The sequence below is a fragment of the Sycon ciliatum genome, chromosome 1 (assembly GCF_964019385.1).
Source record: "Sycon ciliatum chromosome 1, ocSycCili1.1, whole genome shotgun sequence".
Lineage (NCBI taxonomy): Eukaryota > Metazoa > Porifera > Calcarea > Leucosolenida > Sycettidae > Sycon > Sycon ciliatum.
The window spans coordinates 68,485,586-68,507,150 of NC_088643.1; the positions used below are offsets into that span (position 1 = coordinate 68,485,586).

Here is a 21,565-nt window from a genome sequence, read left to right on the forward strand (position 1 = left end):
AAGAAATCGCTACCTCCCAACTGCAGGCTTCCCAAGTCATCACGAGCAGCCAGGTTGATGAGATCATCCACCTGCATGATCGAGAGTGGCAGCATCATTCTTGCGACTTTGTGGATCAGCTAGCCCGCCGTGAGTGAGCATCTGTTGCCAAGTCCTCCAAGAAAGCTAGTGCTGCCTCTTTCGCTGCTCTCCGAGAAGCTGCGGACCGCCCCTTGGCCCGTCGTATGGATGAGCTGTCCCGCAAAGGCCCCTCTTCCTGGCTCACTGCTCTTCCTCTCAAGGAACATGGGTTCCACCTCTCGAAGCAGGAGTTCAGGGACGGCCTTGCATTGCGGTATGACTGGCCTCTCCTCGATGTCCCCACGAAGTGTGCCTGCGGAGTTCTGTTCTCCACTGCTCATGCCATGTGTTGCCCCCGGGGTGGCTTCCCTACAATCCGCCATAACGAAGTCCGTGACATGGTAGGGGAGCTACTCACGGAGGTCTGCCAAGCAGTGGCAATCGAGCCTCAGCTAGCCCCGCTCTCTGGAGAGGTGTTTACGGCTGCATCGGCAAACACCGCCGAGGATGCCCGCGCTGATGTCCGTGCCCGTGGCTTCTGGACCCGAGCGCAGGATGCTTTCTTTGACGTACGCGTCTTCCATCCTGATGTGGCGTCCTACTCGGCCTAACCACTGGATGCCCTACTCCTCCAGCACGAGCGCCAGAAGAAGCTGCAGTACGGAGAGCGAATCCTCAATGTGGATCGTGGCACATTCAGCCCGCTGGTGTTGTCAACTTCTGGTGTTGCCTCCCCTGAATGTGAAAGGTTCCTTAAGCGCCTCTGTAGCTTGCTTGCCAGGCCTGATTCCAGCATGCCCTATGCACACCATGTTGCATATGTGCGCTGCAGGCTGTCTTTCGCGCTGCTCCGGTCCGCTGTCATGTGTGTCCGTGGGTCTCGGTCGGCATACCATCGTCCAGCTAACGAGCTCAGGGAGCTGGCGGTGGTTGAAAGCCGGATCTAAAACCATTTTGTGTTTAAGTGTGACTCTCGCCATTCCGGAGACATATTTTCCACACCTGTGGACTATTATTAATATTATCTTCCTATCATACCCTGGTTTCTCAGCATTGTGTTGCTTTTGCCCGTAAGGGCCCGGTCACACATGCACTCGAAAGTAGCGTATACGCTGAAGCGAGGTCGCAGGAGCGAAAAATGGCATGGCAACGGCGAAAAGCGGAACTTCCGCTTCAGCGGAAACTCCAATCCGCTTCCGCCAAAATTTTCGAAGCGAGACTGTCGCTTCTGCGGATTCGCTTCAGCGGAAAACACCACGGTCTGCTGTATATGGACTTGCTACGAGAAATTTGTATGCGTATGATGTCCATGCAACAAAAATGCGTGCAAGATAGTCATTGACCTCGTCTATTCTCCGTACCGTATGTACCACAGTCCACTTTATTCTCATTTTCCGCCAAAGTAGGAGTTGTGCCCTGTTTGCATGTGTGACCATACACACGTGGTTTCGCTGGAGCGACACCAGGCTCGCTGCCGCCGAACCTTCTCGCCGAAGCGAAACCCCAATGCATGTGTGACCGGGCCCTAAAAGAGGCTGTACTGAAAAAAATCAAGAACCCCATAATATTCTTGCATGTACGTACAGTGAAACCTGTCTAAGACGACTGCTCAAGGGACCTTCAAAATGTGGTCTCTGTTATCAGGTGGTCTCCTTATCCAGGGCCATTTGACTGGAAATAGCATCCCTTGATCCTGGTTTCAGTGGTCTTCTTGGACAGGTGGTCGCCATATCCGAGTGGTCGCCTTGACAAGTTTTCCTGTACATGTATGTGTAGGACTCCCTAGGCCCTGGTTTGGTACGTATGGTCCCTGTTCACCCCGTTTTTGTGAAAAAATGTCGATCTCTAGCTGGACGGGCACTGTGCAAACATATACTGGACCACTGTCCAGCCTGGTAGTCGAGGACGCACACAAAGTAAAGTCGATCTCATGAATACAGCCATGGCAAGGTTGTGCGACAGTAGCATGTAAACCTAGATACAGTGAACTTTGCAATTTGAGGGGAAGGGGATCTGGGGAGAAATAGCAAAATTTGATAAAAATGGTAACAAAATTTGTTATTTAAGGCCATGGTAAAACATATCTTTGATTCTCAAGTACGCGCGCATCGATTTTTGGTGGCGCACCGACGATTTTTTTTTATTTCTATGCATGCATATGCGTGCATGAAAACGGTCAATGCGAAAGGCGCTAGGCATGAATCCGGGAGTAGCAAAATACCGGTATTTTTCTACTCCCTGGCCTGAATAATAAAATAATTATAAATTATGAACCTGTGACGTACACATAATGTGTGACCCTATCTTTGGAAATAAAAAAATTGTGGGAATTAAAATAAAAAATCGCTCGCTCGCACCGATTTTCACAGGCTCATGACCTGAGAATCAACTTCATTTTTTACCATGGCCTAATATCGTCTTCAATTTATTTTTATTTTTATACCGATACGGTATTTACGGGTGGTCCCTAACTCCCTGATAGAAATCAGGAGTCCATACCCCCCCCCCCCCCCCCATGGACTCTGCGACCGTGCATGGTGTGCTGCTCTTGACAGACAGGCTGGGATCCCGTGAGTCGATCGTGGCTGTAAGCAAGAGTACTTCAAGCCATAAACTAATTTCTGCTGCCTCGGAAAGACTTTCGAGTCTCACGACTCCCTGCTTACAAACCATGCATTTCCAAATACACATGGTGTGGCTTTCTACGTATACCGGTATGTAGTTGAAAAAAGAACAAAAAAGGGCAGACGTTCACGTATCGCTACATCACTGAAATCAAACAGCTGTACAAGGCAACAGAACACTCCAAGAAACCCAATCTCGAGGACAATGTCATATGGAAGATAAATAAGCCAAGATACCATCAAGCCAAGATACCACGGTGTTTTCGGAAACGAGTTACTGAAGAAAACCGCGTGGAAAGGAAAGAGAGCAAGGGCTTGATTTAGAAAGGGGAAAATTGCAGAAATACTCAAAAGCGACGTCAATGAGTGACCATAGCACACCCGCAGATACTGCACGTTCCTAATTGTCATCCTGAATGTACAGCAAGACCAAGTTGGCAATGGTCTCCCTGGCAGCGACCAATGATGGCAAGTCATCCTCGCGAGATGGATACATGTTAGCGCAGTGTGCAGTGCCATCGATAAGAACAGGAACAACATTGGTACCGAGGTCGATGGTGTCGGGCAGGACGCTCAGTGCATGCCACGGGTCAATGTTGCCGTTGGGAAAGACGATGCGTGAGCCCTTGAGATGCAGAGAACCGTAGTTCTGGTTTGACCACCTGATGTAGTTGGCGAGACCGCTGGCGTTTACTCCAAACACATCCTCACAAAGCTGGACCTGTGTGCCGACCGGGAAAAGGTTTCCAAACGGCTGAGCCGACGAGTTGGCTTGCGAGCTCTGCAAGAAGCCAAACTCGTGGCATACCTGATACATCCACTGACGCCCACCCTCTTGAGAACCGTACGAAGAATTCTTCAGGGATGAAACCATGTCCGTGTAAGCAGAGTCAAAACACTCGCCAGATTGGCCATTCTTGGCATTCAGAAGCTTGCTGACAGCAACAAGCTTATCCACGGGCACATTAATACTCTTGTTGGTCATCACTTCACAGACATCACTGATTGTAACTTCTGTGCGACCCTCAAATGCCACATTGTCACGATTGTATTGCACTACCCCCATGAACAAGCCCGCCACGCTCTGTGCAAACGTAGCAATCTCCATTTCGTCGCTAGTAATAGGGCTGCACGCGTTGAAGTTCACCTTCAGCTGGGTGCGTCCACTGGCAGTGGCCAACATTTCGTTGACTTGTTTCATTGAATCCTGGACAGCCGACAGGCAATCGGGACCGCCATCAGTACCGATAGAGTTCTGCACCACCTCCAAGTACTGTGTAAAGTTGAGCACGGACCACACTGGTGCGCTGCTGGCAACGGCGGCATGGAAGAAATGTGGGTACTTCACACGAGCCCAAGCGGACAGAGAGCCGGGATAAGAGCCACCGAACGTGACCCACTTGGATTCGCTGAGGTTGTTCGCACTGCCGTATTGATCGCGGAAATTAGCAAGATCGGCGAGAGCTTGCTCACTGCTCAAATAGCGCATGTTGCTCAGAGAAAGGTCAGGGGTCGGGTGGCTGTCCCCATAGTAACGATGCTCCACCAGGATAGCCATTGCATTCTGTGCCTGGGCCTGAACCATCATCTGACCGACCACAACCCAAACGGGATTAGCTGTGCCCTCTCCTCCGATCTGCAGGAAAACTGGACCGCCAGGTTTGTAAAAGGTGCTATTTACAAAGAACCTCTGCTTCCAGGTTGTCAGCACCTGAGTGTCGAAGTGATCCAGTGTTTGCTGAAACCATTGAGCCGGGGGAACCGGGATGGACCCTTCCACATGGGGATCCTTCAGCATGCCACTTTTCGACTTCACAAGAAACGCATGGCTTGAGGATGCAGCCACTACGGCCACCACCAAGAGAGCGCCTGCAGCATGGAAATACAAGGACGAAATGGACATATTTTTCACCAATTTTTGGGATACGGTAGGAGGTATTAGACAGGCAGGGAAACGACATCTACAGAGGGAGAAACGAATCTACTTACCTATGTTCATCATGTCTTTCCACACTCTTCTAGCTCTACGTAATCCGGTCGTTGAAGGCAACAACAACACAGCTAAAGGCTAAAAGCTACAGGAACACGCCCTGCTTACTTGGTCAGATCTGCAGATGAATGATTGAAAACAAAATATTCAAAAACACATTTTCCCCGAGCGCAATGGTGACATCAACACATGGTAGAATATGCATGGTTTGTGCACATGGTGTCAGTGCAAGTGCAGTGCCAGTGGCAGTGGTGTGTGCGCGACTGCGCACTCGCGCTCGCGATCGCTGCTCGATATGCAGTACTACACAAACAAAAATCATAAGGGCAGCACGTGATGTGGCAAATATATATTACCAACACTCATCATCAATATTATTCATCATTCATCAATCATGATCATGTAAATGTGTACTGGCTGCATAATGACTAATGTCATCACTTGAACAGTACTACCAAGAGTGGGGTTATGTACTCTTAGTACTAGTACTACTACTGTGACTTGGTATTGTACTTGCAATCATGGTACAGTAATACTAATAAGTAATAGTATTAGTAAGACTGCCAAGAGTATAATAATACTCTTGGTATTAGTAGTACATTGTATATAACTTAGGGAGGTTATACATGTATACTCTTGATGTAGTAGTAGTAGTAGTAGTAGTAGTAGTAGTAGTAGTAGTAGTAGTAGTAGTAGTAGTAGTAGTAGTAGTAGTAGTAGTAGTAGTAGTAGTAGTAGTAGTAGTTGCACGACTGGTTCGCATATTTTCCGACGCGGCGCCCAACCGTGAACGAGCCTGGACATCAATAGCTGTCGCGTGCCACCTCCTGTTGCAGAAACCGCACGGACAGGGCTCCTCCTCCGAACACGGAACTCACCTGACGCGTCGACTTGCTGTTTGGAAGTCAGGAGACATCAACACCCTGCTGCGTGAATGCCGATGCATCCAGGCGCATCTTCCGGCACACCATACCCGGCCGGAACGTCGACCAGTCAGGCCAAATTGACGACACCTTGTTTTCAAAACTCGTATGTTCTGGGAAAACGCAGTCAGCCATTCGGATGGTTTGCTCCAGTGGCTCGGGTGGAGTGTTGTCAATGAGCGACACTGTCAGCGGCAGCCCAGGTTCAACAGTACGTGACATTCTGCTTGATAAGCATCCCCAGCCTGCTGTACCTCCGGATGACGCTCTCCTGCAGGGGCATGACGCGGCTACCCCTCAAGATCCGATCCTTTTTGCCAGGCTCACAGGAGCGCTGATCAGGCAGATAAGTCGTCAAATGTCCGGAGCGGCCGGTCCATCGGGCCTGGACTCTGATGCGTGGAAACGCATGTTGACCTGCTTCGCTGCAGCGTCTGACCAGCTCTGTGCGGCAATGGCAGAAGCAGGAAAACGCTTATGCACCCAGGAAGTCCCACCAGAAGAGCTAAGTTCGTTCACTGCGGCCCGCCTCATCCCACTGGACAAGCAACCGGGGGTGCGCCCTATCGCTGTTGGGGAGGTTTTCCGGAGACTAATTGGCAAAGCTGTGATGAAGATAATTCAGTATGACGCCATGCACGCCACAGCCCCTCGTCAACTCTGTGTTGGTGTTCCGTCTGGGTGTGAAGCTGCCGTGCATACGATGACCGACATGCTTGCCTCGCCGGAGGTGGAGGGTGTGCTCTTGGTCGATGCCACCAACGCTTTCAACGCTATGAACCGCACAGCAGCCCTACACAACGTGCCACTCGTCTGCCCTGCCCTGGGGCAGGTGTTCAAGAACACCTACAGCAGTCCATGCCGCCTGTTTGTGTCGGGTGGTGGAGAGATAAGGAGTCAGGAGGGTACCTGCCAAGGTGATCCTCTCGCCATGGCGATATACGCGGTCGCCATGATGCCATTGATAGACAAGCTGTCAGAGTGCTGCCCCGACGTGGTGCAGCTATGGTATGCTGATGACGATGCTGGTGGCAGACAGCTCCTCAATCTAAGGCAGTACTGGGATGGGATTCTGGAGCATGGCCCTGGCTATGGATACTACCCTAACGCAAACAAGACAACACTAATTGTCAAGGAGCAGCATTCGGCCCTGGCACTCCAGCTTTTCAGGGACACGGGCATTCGTGTTGTGACCGAGGGTGCTCGGTATCTTGGCGGCGCACTCGGCTCAACGGTCTTCTGTGAGGAGTATATCACAGATTTGATCGACAAGTGGACGCTGCAGGTTGATCGCCTGGCGGAGGTGGCCACCACTCAGCCGCATGCTGCGTACGAGGTGTTTGTAAAGGGCCTCGTGTCCAAGTGGCGGTGCCACTTGCGCGTCCTATCTTGCCCTGCGAATCTTCTGGCCCGTCTCGACGCCGTCATTACGACCAAGCTGCTGCCAGCGCTCAGCGGCCATTCGTGTTCGGACGAGTCGGCACTGAGAAAGTTGCTATCGCTACCAGCGCGGTTTGGTGGCATGGCAATCCCTGTGCCCTCGGTGGAGGCCGAGAAAGAGTTTTCTGCATCCAGACAGATTGTGGCTCCTGTGGCGGCCTGCATCAGACCACCAGAACATCCAACAAGCACCAACGAAACTACTCAAACAGACCAGCTGAACGAGGCAATAGCCCTCAGCCGGCAGGAGGCCGGGCGTATTCGCAGAGAGAAAGCTGCCCGAGCCACGGGTCTCGTTAGCGAATTGCGCCCGGATTTGACAGCAACACAGGTGCTGTTAGTGGAGAATGCCGCGGAAAAGGGCGTATCATCTTGGGTAACGGCGGAACCATCGTCCCAAATGCAGATGGTGCTGAACAAATCGGATTTCCGAGATGCGTTCTGCATCCGCTACGGCCTGCAGCCTGACGGACTCCCCCTGACTTGTGTATGTGGTGCTGCAAACACAATAGACCATGCGATGATGTGTCCGGCAGGGGGCTACCCCATGGCACGACGCAACGAGATCCGGGACTTGTTGGCTGACGTGATGCGTGAGGCGGTCCGGGATGTGGAGGTAGAACCGCCTCTACTACCATATGATGGTGAGCGGCTCCAAGGGAGGACAGCCAACCGCTCGGCAGGTGCCCGCCTGGACATCCGGGCTTGTGGCTTCTGGACGAGACAGCAAGATGCCTTTTTCGACATCCGGGTTACACACCCAAAGGCAAGCTTGCTGTCGCGTCAGGAAGTCATCAGCCAGCTCCGAACGCATGAACGGATGAAGAAGCGCCAGTACGGAGAGCGGGTGACAGCAGTTGACAGAGGTACGTTTACACCTCTAGTTTTTTCTACCTCGGGCATGATTGGCAGAGAATGTTCAATGGCACTGAAGACACTGGCATGCCTGATTGCAGAGAAGAACGTCGACCTACACGTATCGGTTATCATGGGTCAGCTCCGTTGTAAGCTGTCAGTCTGCCTTATGCGATGGGCAGTCACCTGTTTGCGTGGTTCAAGATCGTCATACCGCCGCAACAGGATGAATTTCACGACGATGTGCAGGTTGCGGGCAGCCTGAGCGTGATAGTACCTCACAGACATTTGCCCAACATTGTCCCATGATAATGAATTCTTGAGTTTTTGGACATTGTATTGCATTGCTGCTCCATCTACATGGCTGTATTTGTGTTTCACATCTCCATTTCAAGTTTCCTAATAAAGATTGTGTCAAGTAGTAGTAGTAGTAGTAGTAGTAGTAGTAGTAGTAGTAGTAGTAGTAGTAGTAGTAGTAGTAGTAGTAGTAGTAGTAGTAGTAGTAGTAGTAGTAGTAGTAGTAGTAGTAGTAGTAGTAGTAGTAGTAGTAGTAGTAGTAGTAGTAGTAGTAGTAGTAGTAGTAGTAGTAGTAGTAGTAGTAGTAGTAGTAGTAGTAGTAGTAGTAGTAGTAGTAGTAGTAGTAGTAGTAGTAGTAGTAGTAGTAGTAGTAGTAGTAGTAGTAGTAGTAGTAGTAGTAGTAGTAGTAGTAGTAGTAGTAGTAGTAGTAGTAGTAGTAGTAGTAGTAGTAGTAGTAGTAGTAGTAGTAGTAGTAGTAGTAGTAGTAGTAGTAGTAGTAGTAGTAGTAGTAGTAGTAGTAGTAGTAGTAGTAGTAGTAGTAGTAGTAGTAGTAGTAGTAGTAGTAGTAGTAGTAGTAGTAGTAGTAGTAGTAGTAGTAGTAGTAGTAGTAGTAGTAGTAGTAGTAGTAGTAGTAGTAGTAGTAGTAGTAGTAGTAGTAGTAGTAGTAGTAGTAGTAGTAGTAGTAGTAGTAGTAGTAGTAGTAGTAGTAGTAGTAGTAGTAGTAGTAGTAGTAGTAGTAGTAGTAGTAGTAGTAGTAGTAGTAGTAGTAGTAGTAGTAGTAGTAGTAGTAGTAGTAGTAGTAGTAGTAGTAGTAGTAGTAGTAGTAGTAGTAGTAGTAGTAGTAGTAGTAGTAGTAGTAGTAGTAGTAGTAGTAGTAGTAGTAGTAGTAGTAGTAGTAGTAGTAGTAGTAGTAGTAGTAGTAGTAGTAGTAGTAGTAGTAGTAGTAGTAGTAGTAGTAGTAGTAGTAGTAGTAGTAGTAGTAGTAGTAGTAGTAGTAGTAGTAGTAGTAGTAGTAGTAGTAGTAGTAGTAGTAGTAGTAGTAGTAGTAGTAGTAGTAGTAGTAGTAGTAGTAGTAGTAGTAGTAGTAGTAGTAGTAGTAGTAGTAGTAGTAGTAGTAGTAGTAGTAGTAGTAGTAGTAGTAGTAGTAGTAGTAGTAGTAGTAGTAGTAGTAGTAGTAGTAGTAGTAGTAGTAGTAGTAGTAGTAGTAGTAGTAGTAGTAGTAGTAGTAGTAGTAGTAGTAGTAGTAGTAGTAGTAGTAGTAGTAGTAGTAGTAGTAGTAGTAGTAGTAGTAGTAGTAGTAGTAGTAGTAGTAGTAGTAGTAGTAGTAGTAGTAGTAGTAGTAGTAGTAGTAGTAGTAGTAGTAGTAGTAGTAGTAGTAGTAGTAGTAGTAGTAGTAGTAGTAGTAGTAGTAGTAGTAGTAGTAGTAGTAGTAGTAGTAGTAGTAGTAGTAGTAGTAGTAGTAGTAGTAGTAGTAGTAGTAGTAGTAGTAGTAGTAGTAGTAGTAGTAGTAGTAGTAGTAGTAGTAGTAGTAGTAGTAGTAGTAGTAGTAGTAGTAGTAGTAGTAGTAGTAGTAGTAGTAGTAGTAGTAGTAGTAGTAGTAGTAGTAGTAGTAGTAGTAGTAGTAGTAGTAGTAGTAGTAGTAGTAGTAGTAGTAGTAGTAGTAGTAGTAGTAGTAGTAGTAGTAGTAGTAGTAGTAGTAGTAGTAGTAGTAGTAGTAGTAGTAGTAGTAGTAGTAGTAGTAGTAGTAGTAGTAGTAGTAGTAGTAGTAGTAGTAGTAGTAGTAGTAGTAGTAGTAGTAGTAGTAGTAGTAGTAGTAGTAGTAGTAGTAGTAGTAGTAGTAGTAGTAGTAGTAGTAGTAGTAGTAGTAGTAGTAGTAGTAGTAGTAGTAGTAGTAGTAGTAGTAGTAGTAGTAGTAGTAGTAGTAGTAGTAGTAGTAGTAGTAGTAGTAGTAGTAGTAGTAGTAGTAGTAGTAGTAGTAGTAGTAGTAGTAGTAGTAGTAGTAGTAGTAGTAGTAGTAGTAGTAGTAGTAGTAGTAGTAGTAGTAGTAGTAGTAGTAGTAGTAGTAGTAGTAGTAGTAGTAGTAGTAGTAGTAGTAGTAGTAGTAGTAGTAGTAGTAGTAGTAGTAGTAGTAGTAGTAGTAGTAGTAGTAGTAGTAGTAGTAGTAGTAGTAGTAGTAGTAGTAGTAGTAGTAGTAGTAGTAGTAGTAGTAGTAGTAGTAGTAGTAGTAGTAGTAGTAGTAGTAGTAGTAGTAGTAGTAGTAGTAGTAGTAGTAGTAGTAGTAGTAGTAGTAGTAGTAGTAGTAGTAGTAGTAGTAGTAGTAGTAGTAGTAGTAGTAGTAGTAGTAGTAGTAGTAGTAGTAGTAGTAGTAGTAGTAGTAGTAGTAGTAGTAGTAGTAGTAGTAGTAGTAGTAGTAGTAGTAGTAGTAGTAGTAGTAGTAGTAGTAGTAGTAGTAGTAGTAGTAGTAGTAGTAGTAGTAGTAGTAGTAGTAGTAGTAGTAGTAGTAGTAGTAGTAGTAGTAGTAGTAGTAGTAGTAGTAGTAGTAGTAGTAGTAGTAGTAGTAGTAGTAGTAGTAGTAGTAGTAGTAGTAGTAGTAGTAGTAGTAGTAGTAGTAGTAGTAGTAGTAGTAGTAGTAGTAGTAGTAGTAGTAGTAGTAGTAGTAGTAGTAGTAGTAGTAGTAGTAGTAGTAGTAGTAGTAGTAGTAGTAGTAGTAGTAGTAGTAGTAGTAGTAGTAGTAGTAGTAGTAGTAGTAGTAGTAGTAGTAGTAGTAGTAGTAGTAGTAGTAGTAGTAGTAGTAGTAGTAGTAGTAGTAGTAGTAGTAGTAGTAGTAGTAGTAGTAGTAGTAGTAGTAGTAGTAGTAGTAGTAGTAGTAGTAGTAGTAGTAGTAGTAGTAGTAGTAGTAGTAGTAGTAGTAGTAGTAGTAGTAGTAGTAGTAGTAGTAGTAGTAGTAGTAGTAGTAGTAGTAGTAGTAGTAGTAGTAGTAGTAGTAGTAGTAGTAGTAGTAGTAGTAGTAGTAGTAGTAGTAGTAGTAGTAGTAGTAGTAGTAGTAGTAGTAGTAGTAGTAGTAGTAGTAGTAGTAGTAGTAGTAGTAGTAGTAGTAGTAGTAGTAGTAGTAGTAGTAGTAGTAGTAGTAGTAGTAGTAGTAGTAGTAGTAGTAGTAGTAGTAGTAGTAGTAGTAGTAGTAGTAGTAGTAGTAGTAGTAGTAGTAGTAGTAGTAGTAGTAGTAGTAGTAGTAGTAGTAGTAGTAGTAGTAGTAGTAGTAGTAGTAGTAGTAGTAGTAGTAGTAGTAGTAGTAGTAGTAGTAGTAGTAGTAGTAGTAGTAGTAGTAGTAGTAGTAGTAGTAGTAGTAGTAGTAGTAGTAGTAGTAGTAGTAGTAGTAGTAGTAGTAGTAGTAGTAGTAGTAGTAGTAGTAGTAGTAGTAGTAGTAGTAGTAGTAGTAGTAGTAGTAGTAGTAGTAGTAGTAGTAGTAGTAGTAGTAGTAGTAGTAGTAGTAGTAGTAGTAGTAGTAGTAGTAGTAGTAGTAGTAGTAGTAGTAGTAGTAGTAGTAGTAGTAGTAGTAGTAGTAGTAGTAGTAGTAGTAGTAGTAGTAGTAGTAGTAGTAGTAGTAGTAGTAGTAGTAGTAGTAGTAGTAGTAGTAGTAGTAGTAGTAGTAGTAGTAGTAGTAGTAGTAGTAGTAGTAGTAGTAGTAGTAGTAGTAGTAGTAGTAGTAGTAGTAGTAGTAGTAGTAGTAGTAGTAGTAGTAGTAGTAGTAGTAGTAGTAGTAGTAGTAGTAGTAGTAGTAGTAGTAGTAGTAGTAGTAGTAGTAGTAGTAGTAGTAGTAGTAGTAGTAGTAGTAGTAGTAGTAGTAGTAGTAGTAGTAGTAGTAGTAGTAGTAGTAGTAGTAGTAGTAGTAGTAGTAGTAGTAGTAGTAGTAGTAGTAGTAGTAGTAGTAGTAGTAGTAGTAGTAGTAGTAGTAGTAGTAGTAGTAGTAGTAGTAGTAGTAGTAGTAGTAGTAGTAGTAGTAGTAGTAGTAGTAGTAGTAGTAGTAGTAGTAGTAGTAGTAGTAGTAGTAGTAGTAGTAGTAGTAGTAGTAGTAGTAGTAGTAGTAGTAGTAGTAGTAGTAGTAGTAGTAGTAGTAGTAGTAGTAGTAGTAGTAGTAGTAGTAGTAGTAGTAGTAGTAGTAGTAGTAGTAGTAGTAGTAGTAGTAGTAGTAGTAGTAGTAGTAGTAGTAGTAGTAGTAGTAGTAGTAGTAGTAGTAGTAGTAGTAGTAGTAGTAGTAGTAGTAGTAGTAGTAGTAGTAGTAGTAGTAGTAGTAGTAGTAGTAGTAGTAGTAGTAGTAGTAGTAGTAGTAGTAGTAGTAGTAGTAGTAGTAGTAGTAGTAGTAGTAGTAGTAGTAGTAGTAGTAGTAGTAGTAGTAGTAGTAGTAGTAGTAGTAGTAGTAGTAGTAGTAGTAGTAGTAGTAGTAGTAGTAGTAGTAGTAGTAGTAGTAGTAGTAGTAGTAGTAGTAGTAGTAGTAGTAGTAGTAGTAGTAGTAGTAGTAGTAGTAGTAGTAGTAGTAGTAGTAGTAGTAGTAGTAGTAGTAGTAGTAGTAGTAGTAGTAGTAGTAGTAGTAGTAGTAGTAGTAGTAGTAGTAGTAGTAGTAGTAGTAGTAGTAGTAGTAGTAGTAGTAGTAGTAGTAGTAGTAGTAGTAGTAGTAGTAGTAGTAGTAGTAGTAGTAGTAGTAGTAGTAGTAGTAGTAGTAGTAGTAGTAGTAGTAGTAGTAGTAGTAGTAGTAGTAGTAGTAGTAGTAGTAGTAGTAGTAGTAGTAGTAGTAGTAGTAGTAGTAGTAGTAGTAGTAGTAGTAGTAGTAGTAGTAGTAGTAGTAGTAGTAGTAGTAGTAGTAGTAGTAGTAGTAGTAGTAGTAGTAGTAGTAGTAGTAGTAGTAGTAGTAGTAGTAGTAGTAGTAGTAGTAGTAGTAGTAGTAGTAGTAGTAGTAGTAGTAGTAGTAGTAGTAGTAGTAGTAGTAGTAGTAGTAGTAGTAGTAGTAGTAGTAGTAGTAGTAGTAGTAGTAGTAGTAGTAGTAGTAGTAGTAGTAGTAGTAGTAGTAGTAGTAGTAGTAGTAGTAGTAGTAGTAGTAGTAGTAGTAGTAGTAGTAGTAGTAGTAGTAGTAGTAGTAGTAGTAGTAGTAGTAGTAGTAGTAGTAGTAGTAGTAGTAGTAGTAGTAGTAGTAGTAGTAGTAGTAGTAGTAGTAGTAGTAGTAGTAGTAGTAGTAGTAGTAGTAGTAGTAGTAGTAGTAGTAGTAGTAGTAGTAGTAGTAGTAGTAGTAGTAGTAGTAGTAGTAGTAGTAGTAGTAGTAGTAGTAGTAGTAGTAGTAGTAGTAGTAGTAGTAGTAGTAGTAGTAGTAGTAGTAGTAGTAGTAGTAGTAGTAGTAGTAGTAGTAGTAGTAGTAGTAGTAGTAGTAGTAGTAGTAGTAGTAGTAGTAGTCGCGTACCAAAAAGCCATGAGCCAATTGGAGCGCAATGAGCGTGAAAAAAAGCGGCATTACGCAGAGCGAGTGAATCAGATCGATCGGGGCACATTCACCCCTCTGGTATTTGCGACCAACGGCATGATAGGGAAGGAGTGTTCCGTGTTTTTGAAGGCATTGGTTGGCCGTATTCTAGAGAAAAATGCTGATTTGGTGTATTCTGTTGTTGTCAATCATTTGCGATGCCGTTTGTCATTCTGCCTACTTCGCTGGTGTATCACCTGTTTACGTGGCTCTAGGTCCTCCTATCGCTCCAAGCGCTCGGCGAGCTTTGTGAATGACTGCCGTGTGCTCTCTAGGGCATAGTTTTTCTTTGTCATCATCTCGTATAATGTCAAAATGTGATCTAAAGTTTGTTTTCCGGTGTCCTGAAGTTTTTTCTTCTGTATGAATCTCGGTTTCATTTCTGGCGGTGTTCAATCAGTTCTGGTTTGGATGTTTTCTTTCCTTTTCTTTCCCCTTTTTCATGTATAAACATTGCTGTTGCCATTTTGTTATCTTTCTATTTTGTAACAATTTTGCTGTTCGCCTTTTGAATTCATTGCCCTCCTTGCATTCACATCTTCATTGCTTTGTGCTTTCAATAAAAACACATTTCAGTAGTAGTAGTAGTAGTAGTAGTAGTAGTAGTAGTAGTAGTAGTAGTAGTAGTAGTAGTAGTAGTAGTAGTAGTAGTAGTAGTAGTAGTAGTAGTAGTAGTAGTAGTAGTAGTAGTAGTAGTAGTAGTAGTAGTAGTAGTAGTAGTAGTAGTAGTAGTAGTAGTAGTAGTAGTAGTAGTAGTAGTAGTAGTAGTAGTAGTAGTAGTAGTAGTAGTAGTAGTAGTAGTAGTAGTAGTAGTAGTAGTAGTAGTAGTAGTAGTAGTAGTAGTAGTAGTAGTAGTAGTAGTAGTAGTAGTAGTAGTAGTAGTAGTAGTAGTAGTAGTAGTAGTAGTAGTAGTAGTAGTAGTAGTAGTAGTAGTAGTAGTAGTAGTAGTAGTAGTAGTAGTAGTAGTAGTAGTAGTAGTAGTAGTAGTAGTAGTAGTAGTAGTAGTAGTAGTAGTAGTAGTAGTAGTAGTAGTAGTAGTAGTAGTAGTAGTAGTAGTAGTAGTAGTAGTAGTAGTAGTAGTAGTAGTAGTAGTAGTAGTAGTAGTAGTAGTAGTAGTAGTAGTAGTAGTAGTAGTAGTAGTAGTAGTAGTAGTAGTAGTAGTAGTAGTAGTAGTAGTAGTAGTAGTAGTAGTAGTAGTAGTAGTAGTAGTAGTAGTAGTAGTAGTAGTAGTAGTAGTAGTAGTAGTAGTAGTAGTAGTAGTAGTAGTAGTAGTAGTAGTAGTAGTAGTAGTAGTAGTAGTAGTAGTAGTAGTAGTAGTAGTAGTAGTAGTAGTAGTAGTAGTAGTAGTAGTAGTAGTAGTAGTAGTAGTAGTAGTAGTAGTAGTAGTAGTAGTAGTAGTAGTAGTAGTAGTAGTAGTAGTAGTAGTAGTAGTAGTAGTAGTAGTAGTAGTAGTAGTAGTAGTAGTAGTAGTAGTAGTAGTAGTAGTAGTAGTAGTAGTAGTAGTAGTAGTAGTAGTAGTAGTAGTAGTAGTAGTAGTAGTAGTAGTAGTAGTAGTAGTAGTAGTAGTAGTAGTAGTAGTAGTAGTAGTAGTAGTAGTAGTAGTAGTAGTAGTAGTAGTAGTAGTAGTAGTAGTAGTAGTAGTAGTAGTAGTAGTAGTAGTAGTAGTAGTAGTAGTAGTAGTAGTAGTAGTAGTAGTAGTAGTAGTAGTAGTAGTAGTAGTAGTAGTAGTAGTAGTAGTAGTAGTAGTAGTAGTAGTAGTAGTAGTAGTAGTAGTAGTAGTAGTAGTAGTAGTAGTAGTAGTAGTAGTAGTAGTAGTAGTAGTAGTAGTAGTAGTAGTAGTAGTAGTAGTAGTAGTAGTAGTAGTAGTAGTAGTAGTAGTAGTAGTAGTAGTAGTAGTAGTAGTAGTAGTAGTAGTAGTAGTAGTAGTAGTAGTAGTAGTAGTAGTAGTAGTAGTAGTAGTAGTAGTAGTAGTAGTAGTAGTAGTAGTAGTAGTAGTAGTAGTAGTAGTAGTAGTAGTAGTAGTAGTAGTAGTAGTAGTAGTAGTAGTAGTAGTAGTAGTAGTAGTAGTAGTAGTAGTAGTAGTAGTAGTAGTAGTAGTAGTAGTAGTAGTAGTAGTAGTAGTAGTAGTAGTAGTAGTAGTAGTAGTAGTAGTAGTAGTAGTAGTAGTAGTAGTAGTAGTAGTAGTAGTAGTAGTAGTAGTAGTAGTAGTAGTAGTAGTAGTAGTAGTAGTAGTAGTAGTAGTAGTAGTAGTAGTAGTAGTAGTAGTAGTAGTAGTAGTAGTAGTAGTAGTAGTAGTAGTAGTAGTAGTAGTAGTAGTAGTAGTAGTAGTAGTAGTAGTAGTAGTAGTAGTAGTAGTAGTAGTAGTAGTAGTAGTAGTAGTAGTAGTAGTAGTAGTAGTAGTAGTAGTAGTAGTAGTAGTAGTAGTAGTAGTAGTAGTAGTAGTAGTAGTAGTAGTAGTAGTAGTAGTAGTAGTAGTAGTAGTAGTAGTAGTAGTAGTAGTAGTAGTAGTAGTAGTAGTAGTAGTAGTAGTAGTAGTAGTAGTAGTAGTAGTAGTAGTAGTAGTAGTAGTAGTAGTAGTAGTAGTAGTAGTAGTAGTAGTAGTAGTAGTAGTAGTAGTAGTAGTAGTAGTAGTAGTAGTAGTAGTAGTAGTAGTAGTAGTAGTAGTAGTAGTAGTAGTAGTAGTAGTAGTAGTAGTAGTAGTAGTAGTAGTAGTAGTAGTAGTAGTAGTAGTAGTAGTAGTAGTAGTAGTAGTAGTAGTAGTAGTAGTAGTAGTAGTAGTAGTAGTAGTAGTAGTAGTAGTAGTAGTAGTAGTAGTAGTAGTAGTAGTAGTAGTAGTAGTAGTAGTAGTAGTAGTAGTAGTAGTAGTAGTAGTAGTAGTAGTAGTAGTAGTAGTAGTAGTAGTAGTAGTAGTAGTAGTAGTAGTAGTAGTAGTAGTAGTAGTAGTAGTAGTAGTAGTAGTAGTAGTAGTAGTAGTAGTAGTAGTAGTAGTAGTAGTAGTAGTAGTAGTAGTAGTAGTAGTAGTAGTAGTAGTAGTAGTAGTAGTAGTAGTAGTAGTAGTAGTAGTAGTAGTAGTAGTAGTAGTAGTAGTAGTAGTAGTAGTAGTAGTAGTAGTAGTAGTAGTAGTAGTAGTAGTAGTAGTAGTAGTAGTAGTAGTAGTAGTAGTAGTAGTAGTAGTAGTAGTAGTAGTAGTAGTAGTAGTAGTAGTAGTAGTAGTAGTAGTAGTAGTAGTAGTAGTAGTAGTAGTAGTAGTAGTAGTAGTAGTAGTAGTAGTAGTAGTAGTAGTAGTAGTAGTAGTAGTAGTAGTAGTAGTAGTAGTAGTAGTAGTAGTAGTAGTAGTAGTAGTAGTAGTAGTAGTAGTAGTAGTAGTAGTAGTAGTAGTAGTAGTAGTAGTAGTAGTAGTAGTAGTAGTAGTAGTAGTAGTAGTAGTAGTAGTAGTAGTAGTAGTAGTAGTAGTAGTAGTAGTAGTAGTAGTAGTAGTAGTAGTAGTAGTAGTAGTAGTAGTAGTAGTAGTAGTAGTAGTAGTAGTAGTAGTAGTAGTAGTAGTAGTAGTAGTAGTAGTAGTAGTAGTAGTAGTAGTAGTAGTAGTAGTAGTAGTAGTAGTAGTAGTAGTAGTAGTAGTAGTAGTAGTAGTAGTAGTAGTAGTAGTAGTAGTAGTAGTAGTAGTAGTAGTAGTAGTAGTAGTAGTAGTGTCTTCCTGGCTTACGGCGGAGCCTCGTCTGGCGCACGGCACCGTCTTGAATGCCAGTGACTTCCGTGATGCACTTGCTCTACGGTATGGTCTGCAGCTCCCTGGGCTACCGTCCACTTGTGTCTGTGGTGATGCCTCCACGATGGACCATTTGCTAACCTGCCCCGCCGGCGGGTATCCATCTGCCCGGCACGATAATGTGCGTGACATCCTGGCGGAGACGCTCTCCGAAGCTGTTCGCGATGTCGAGACAGAGCCACGTCTCCGGCCGCTGTCTGGCGAGGATCTGCCCTATGCGACGGCTAACCGGACTGATGAGGCTCGGCTGGACATTCGTGCCCGGGGCTTCTGGACAAGGCAGCAAGACGCTTATTTTGATGTTAGGGTAACCCACCCTAAGGCGTCTGTGCTGTCTGGTCCAGAAGTCCTTAACCAACTCAGGGCCCATGAACGGCAAAAGAAGCAGCAGTACGGTGCCAGGGTCACTGAAGTCGAGAGAGGCTCTTTCACCCCTCTTGTGTTCGCCACGAATGGGATGGCGGGGCCGGAGTGCTCACGATTCCTGGCGACTCTTGCCGGTCGGCTCGCGGAGCGCAATAAAGACATCCGGTATTCAAGCATCGTCAGTGCATTGCGTGTTCGGCTGGCATTCTGCCTCGTACGGTGGGCAATAACCTGCTTTCGCGGTTGCCGATCATCCTACCAGCCGCTGGACGCGACGGTCGCGTCCGCTCGTCGTTGTTGGTGCAGTGTCGACAGGCTGCCGGCTGAGATTCAGTGTCCATGCGTCAATCTGGACAATATAACAATAGCTCAAAGACCTTAACAATTGATTATCACATGGCACGTGATTGTTGCCCGTACTCCAGCGAATCAGCACCTTTCGCGCCGCGGGCAATAATATGCGATATTGCCCGCAAAAAAATAGTTTATTTGCCCGCAAAAAAATAGTTTATTTCAGTGATCGCGTGACTACGCTCGTACGACGACTCTGTAGACTGTACGACTCTACGACGAGTCGCAGTGTAGCATTGAGACGAAGATGGAATTCTTTTTGGAGATGGACATCCCGGCATGCCGGCAATGGACATGGCCTCGGACGTCTGCCGTGTGGTGCTCGCAGGGATCATTTGTTCAGTCATGTTGGCAGCCTGACCGTCGGTAAGCTTGTGGATAAGATTCAGTTCTGCTCGAAGTGGTACTGTGATCACAAACAATTATTTGAAATAACACAAATTCAACTCAGCGTCGTGCGTTTTCAAATCCTCGCAAAGTCACTGCCTGTGTGTGGTCTTCATGTGCCACACAAAACTCTTACCAGGCTCATCTCACCTTTGCTTGAACAACAAACACAACAATTCAGGAATGTTTTGCAATGAAAAATACAGCTATCTGGAGCTGAAAAAAAAGAAGAAAAATTGTCCTCAGAATTACACACCAGGGAGTCGTCAAATACTTGCACTTGTTGCAGTACAGTGTACTGTATTTGACAACTTCCTGATACACATGTAAACATGAAGAAACTCTTTGTGGTAGCACTCTTAATTTTTCAATTGAAATTATGATTCTGCTGTATATTATTGTCGTTGCCATGTCTATTGCTATGACGATGCGGTGCCGGCACTTTTTTCTGTCTCCGTCTTTCAGTACTGTATACTCTCTGATGGCCTGTAGAAGACTTTTTGTTAGGGTGTAGGAGAAATATCTTCATTTTTCCTGTTTTGATAATGATAGCACATCAATATACATTGTGGTCATAATGTGTTGGCATTTGGGCTAATTTCAACAGCAGCCCAATGGTCTGCTCTGTGGGCCATGTGATAAATTTGTTATCGCATGGTTGCTGCGGGCCTTATGGCATATTATTGCCCCTCGAGGTTAGCCCTTGGGCCTACGGCCCTCGGGCTAACCTCTCGGGGCAATAATATGCCATAAGGCCCTTGCAACCATGCGATAACATATACTTACTTCTCTTGACATACTAGTGCATTCTCTCTTTCTTTCTCTCTTTCGTTCTTACTCACTCTTTTCCATCACTTGTGTGCTTACCATGGTATTTTTTTGCCCGTAAAAGTGGTTTGGTCAGTAGTAGTAGTAGTAGTAGTAGTAGTAGTAGTAGTAGTAGTAGTAGTAGTAGTAGTAGTAGTGGTAGTAGTAGTAGTAGTAGAATTTATTATTTTGATAGGGAAGGCCCTACAGACGTTGCCGTCTTGTTACAGGGAACCCTAAGGGCATGTTCGATTGGTAAGGATCGGGATCGGGATCCAGATCTCAGATCCCTCGGATCCTTCAGATTCAACTGAACACTTTATCTTGGACCTTGACTGTTGCCATGTTGAAAATGGCGCTCACAAGGCACCCAAAAGGGTGAACGTCGTACTCATCGCGTGCGTCGTACAAAAAGTCAACAAGCTCTATCTCCATCCACGTGTGCGTACCACAATGTGTACAAAAATGATTTTTACCCGCCATATACGCACAAAGGTCACATTTGGATCCGTTGGATCCGGTCAACCCTGCTCCCCGAGGTGGGTTGACCGGATCCAAATCCGAAGGATCCGGATCCGGATTCGACCAATAGAAAGGGTGCGAATCCAGTGGATCCGGTGGATCGGGATCCCGATCCTACCAATCGAACATGCCCTAAGTGCTCTTTACAGAGCGAAACAAAAACGGATAGATGCTCAACCTGACGACACGAGACAGGCAGAGAATTCCACCTATCAGCGCCAAGGAAAGAAATAGAGACTCACATGCCATATCTAGTGGTAGCAGCGGGCAAAGAAAGTGAAGAGAATGATTGCCCTCTAGTGCGCCTCTCGGTGCAAGTAGCAGCCGACTGGAGGGTGAACATTGAGGAAAGAAGAGGACTTGTAAGCTGATGAATACAGCGGAAAACAAAAATAAAAAGCCTCAAGTTGAGACGAGATTCGAGGGAGTATGTCTATACAAAAGAGAAAGGACCAAGGAACTACAAGTCACTTTTTTGAAAAAGAAGAAGAAAAAAAGGATGAACTCGGATGGAGAGCCAAGGATTATTAAGTTAATACTAAAGTTATAAAAAGTAGAAAGGACCAAGGAACTACAATTAAGTTAATACTAAGTTATAAAAAGTAGAAAGGACCAAGGAACTACAATTAAATCTTTACACAGTGCCAGTAGCCTGTTGCATGTATCCTACATGTACCGTACATCATTCCAGTGCAAGGCAAAGAGAACTATTACTTCAGTGCACATTATCACAACTACCGTTGATCTACTGTTTCTCTGAAATCAGTCTGAAGGCAGGCGAGAAATGTACGAGTACGAGTATTACGCACTTGTCCGACATGTACATGTACTACATGTAGTACAGTAGTCTACAATGTAGTCGGGGAGTCGGTGACTTGACCTTTTGACCCCATGCCATGTCGCCAATTGCGCTAAGGTTGCGGAAAGTTGCGAAATAGTTCGCGAAAATGAAGAAGGCTGCGATTTCTCTTTCTTGTGACGTAACAGTGTATGGTTGACATTTTTTGAGCTCTGATATTGCTGTCATAAGTATGTCCTCAACAGCCCTGGGCGGCTTATCGCCCCAGGAAATACGGAAACGGACTGTCTTTCTGGACCTTACCGACAGCCTTTACGCGAAACCTTTCGGAGCGCGAAGCGGTGAGTTAATCACTGCATTGGAATCAAGTACAGGTTCGAAGGAAACTGTCATTGGTATCCAGTATGTAGGTCGGCTTTGTAGGCTGACTTTAAACTCTGTAAAAGCTCAAGAAACACTGAGCTCAAATGGAATTGTTGTGGCTGGTGAACGTATTTCTGCCACGCCCGCGATCGACACAAGGAACGTAACTGTCCACGTTCAAGAGGTACCACTGTGGGTGGGATTTGAGTGTATACAGAATGCTCTGGCTAGCTATGGAGAGGTGCTGGGGATTACCTTTGCGAAGACCCGCCTTCCCAATGGTGTGTTCATTTTGAATGGGACTCGATTAGTCACCATACGCCGAAAGGCTGAAAAGGCAACCATTCCCTCCTACATTTCTGTCTCGGGACGAAGGGTTCGGGTTTGGCACCACGGGCAACAGCAAACGTGTCGAGTTTGTGACAGAGTTGGACACGTTGCCAAAAATTGCACGTCCACCACAACCACGCAGACCACGACACCCCCGACGAATACGGATATAGCTAGCA

The 21,565-nt window shown here is 43.4% G+C and overlaps 1 protein-coding gene across 1 annotated transcript; it reads right to left on the reverse strand.

Annotated features, from left to right (window-relative positions):
- Nucleotides 1-2,755: 2,755 nt before the first annotated feature.
- Nucleotides 2,756-4,825, reverse strand: LOC135805094 (putative serine protease K12H4.7). The gene is made up of 2 exons (XM_065319088.1): nt 4,674-4,825; nt 2,756-4,553 (listed from the first exon to the last, which is right to left on the reverse strand). The coding sequence occupies exons 1-2, from the start codon at nt 4,684-4,686 to the stop codon at nt 3,085-3,087; spliced, it is 1,482 nt and encodes a 493-aa protein (XP_065175160.1). The 5' UTR covers nt 4,687-4,825; the 3' UTR covers nt 2,756-3,084.
- Between the last annotated feature and the right edge of the window lie 16,740 nt (nt 4,826-21,565).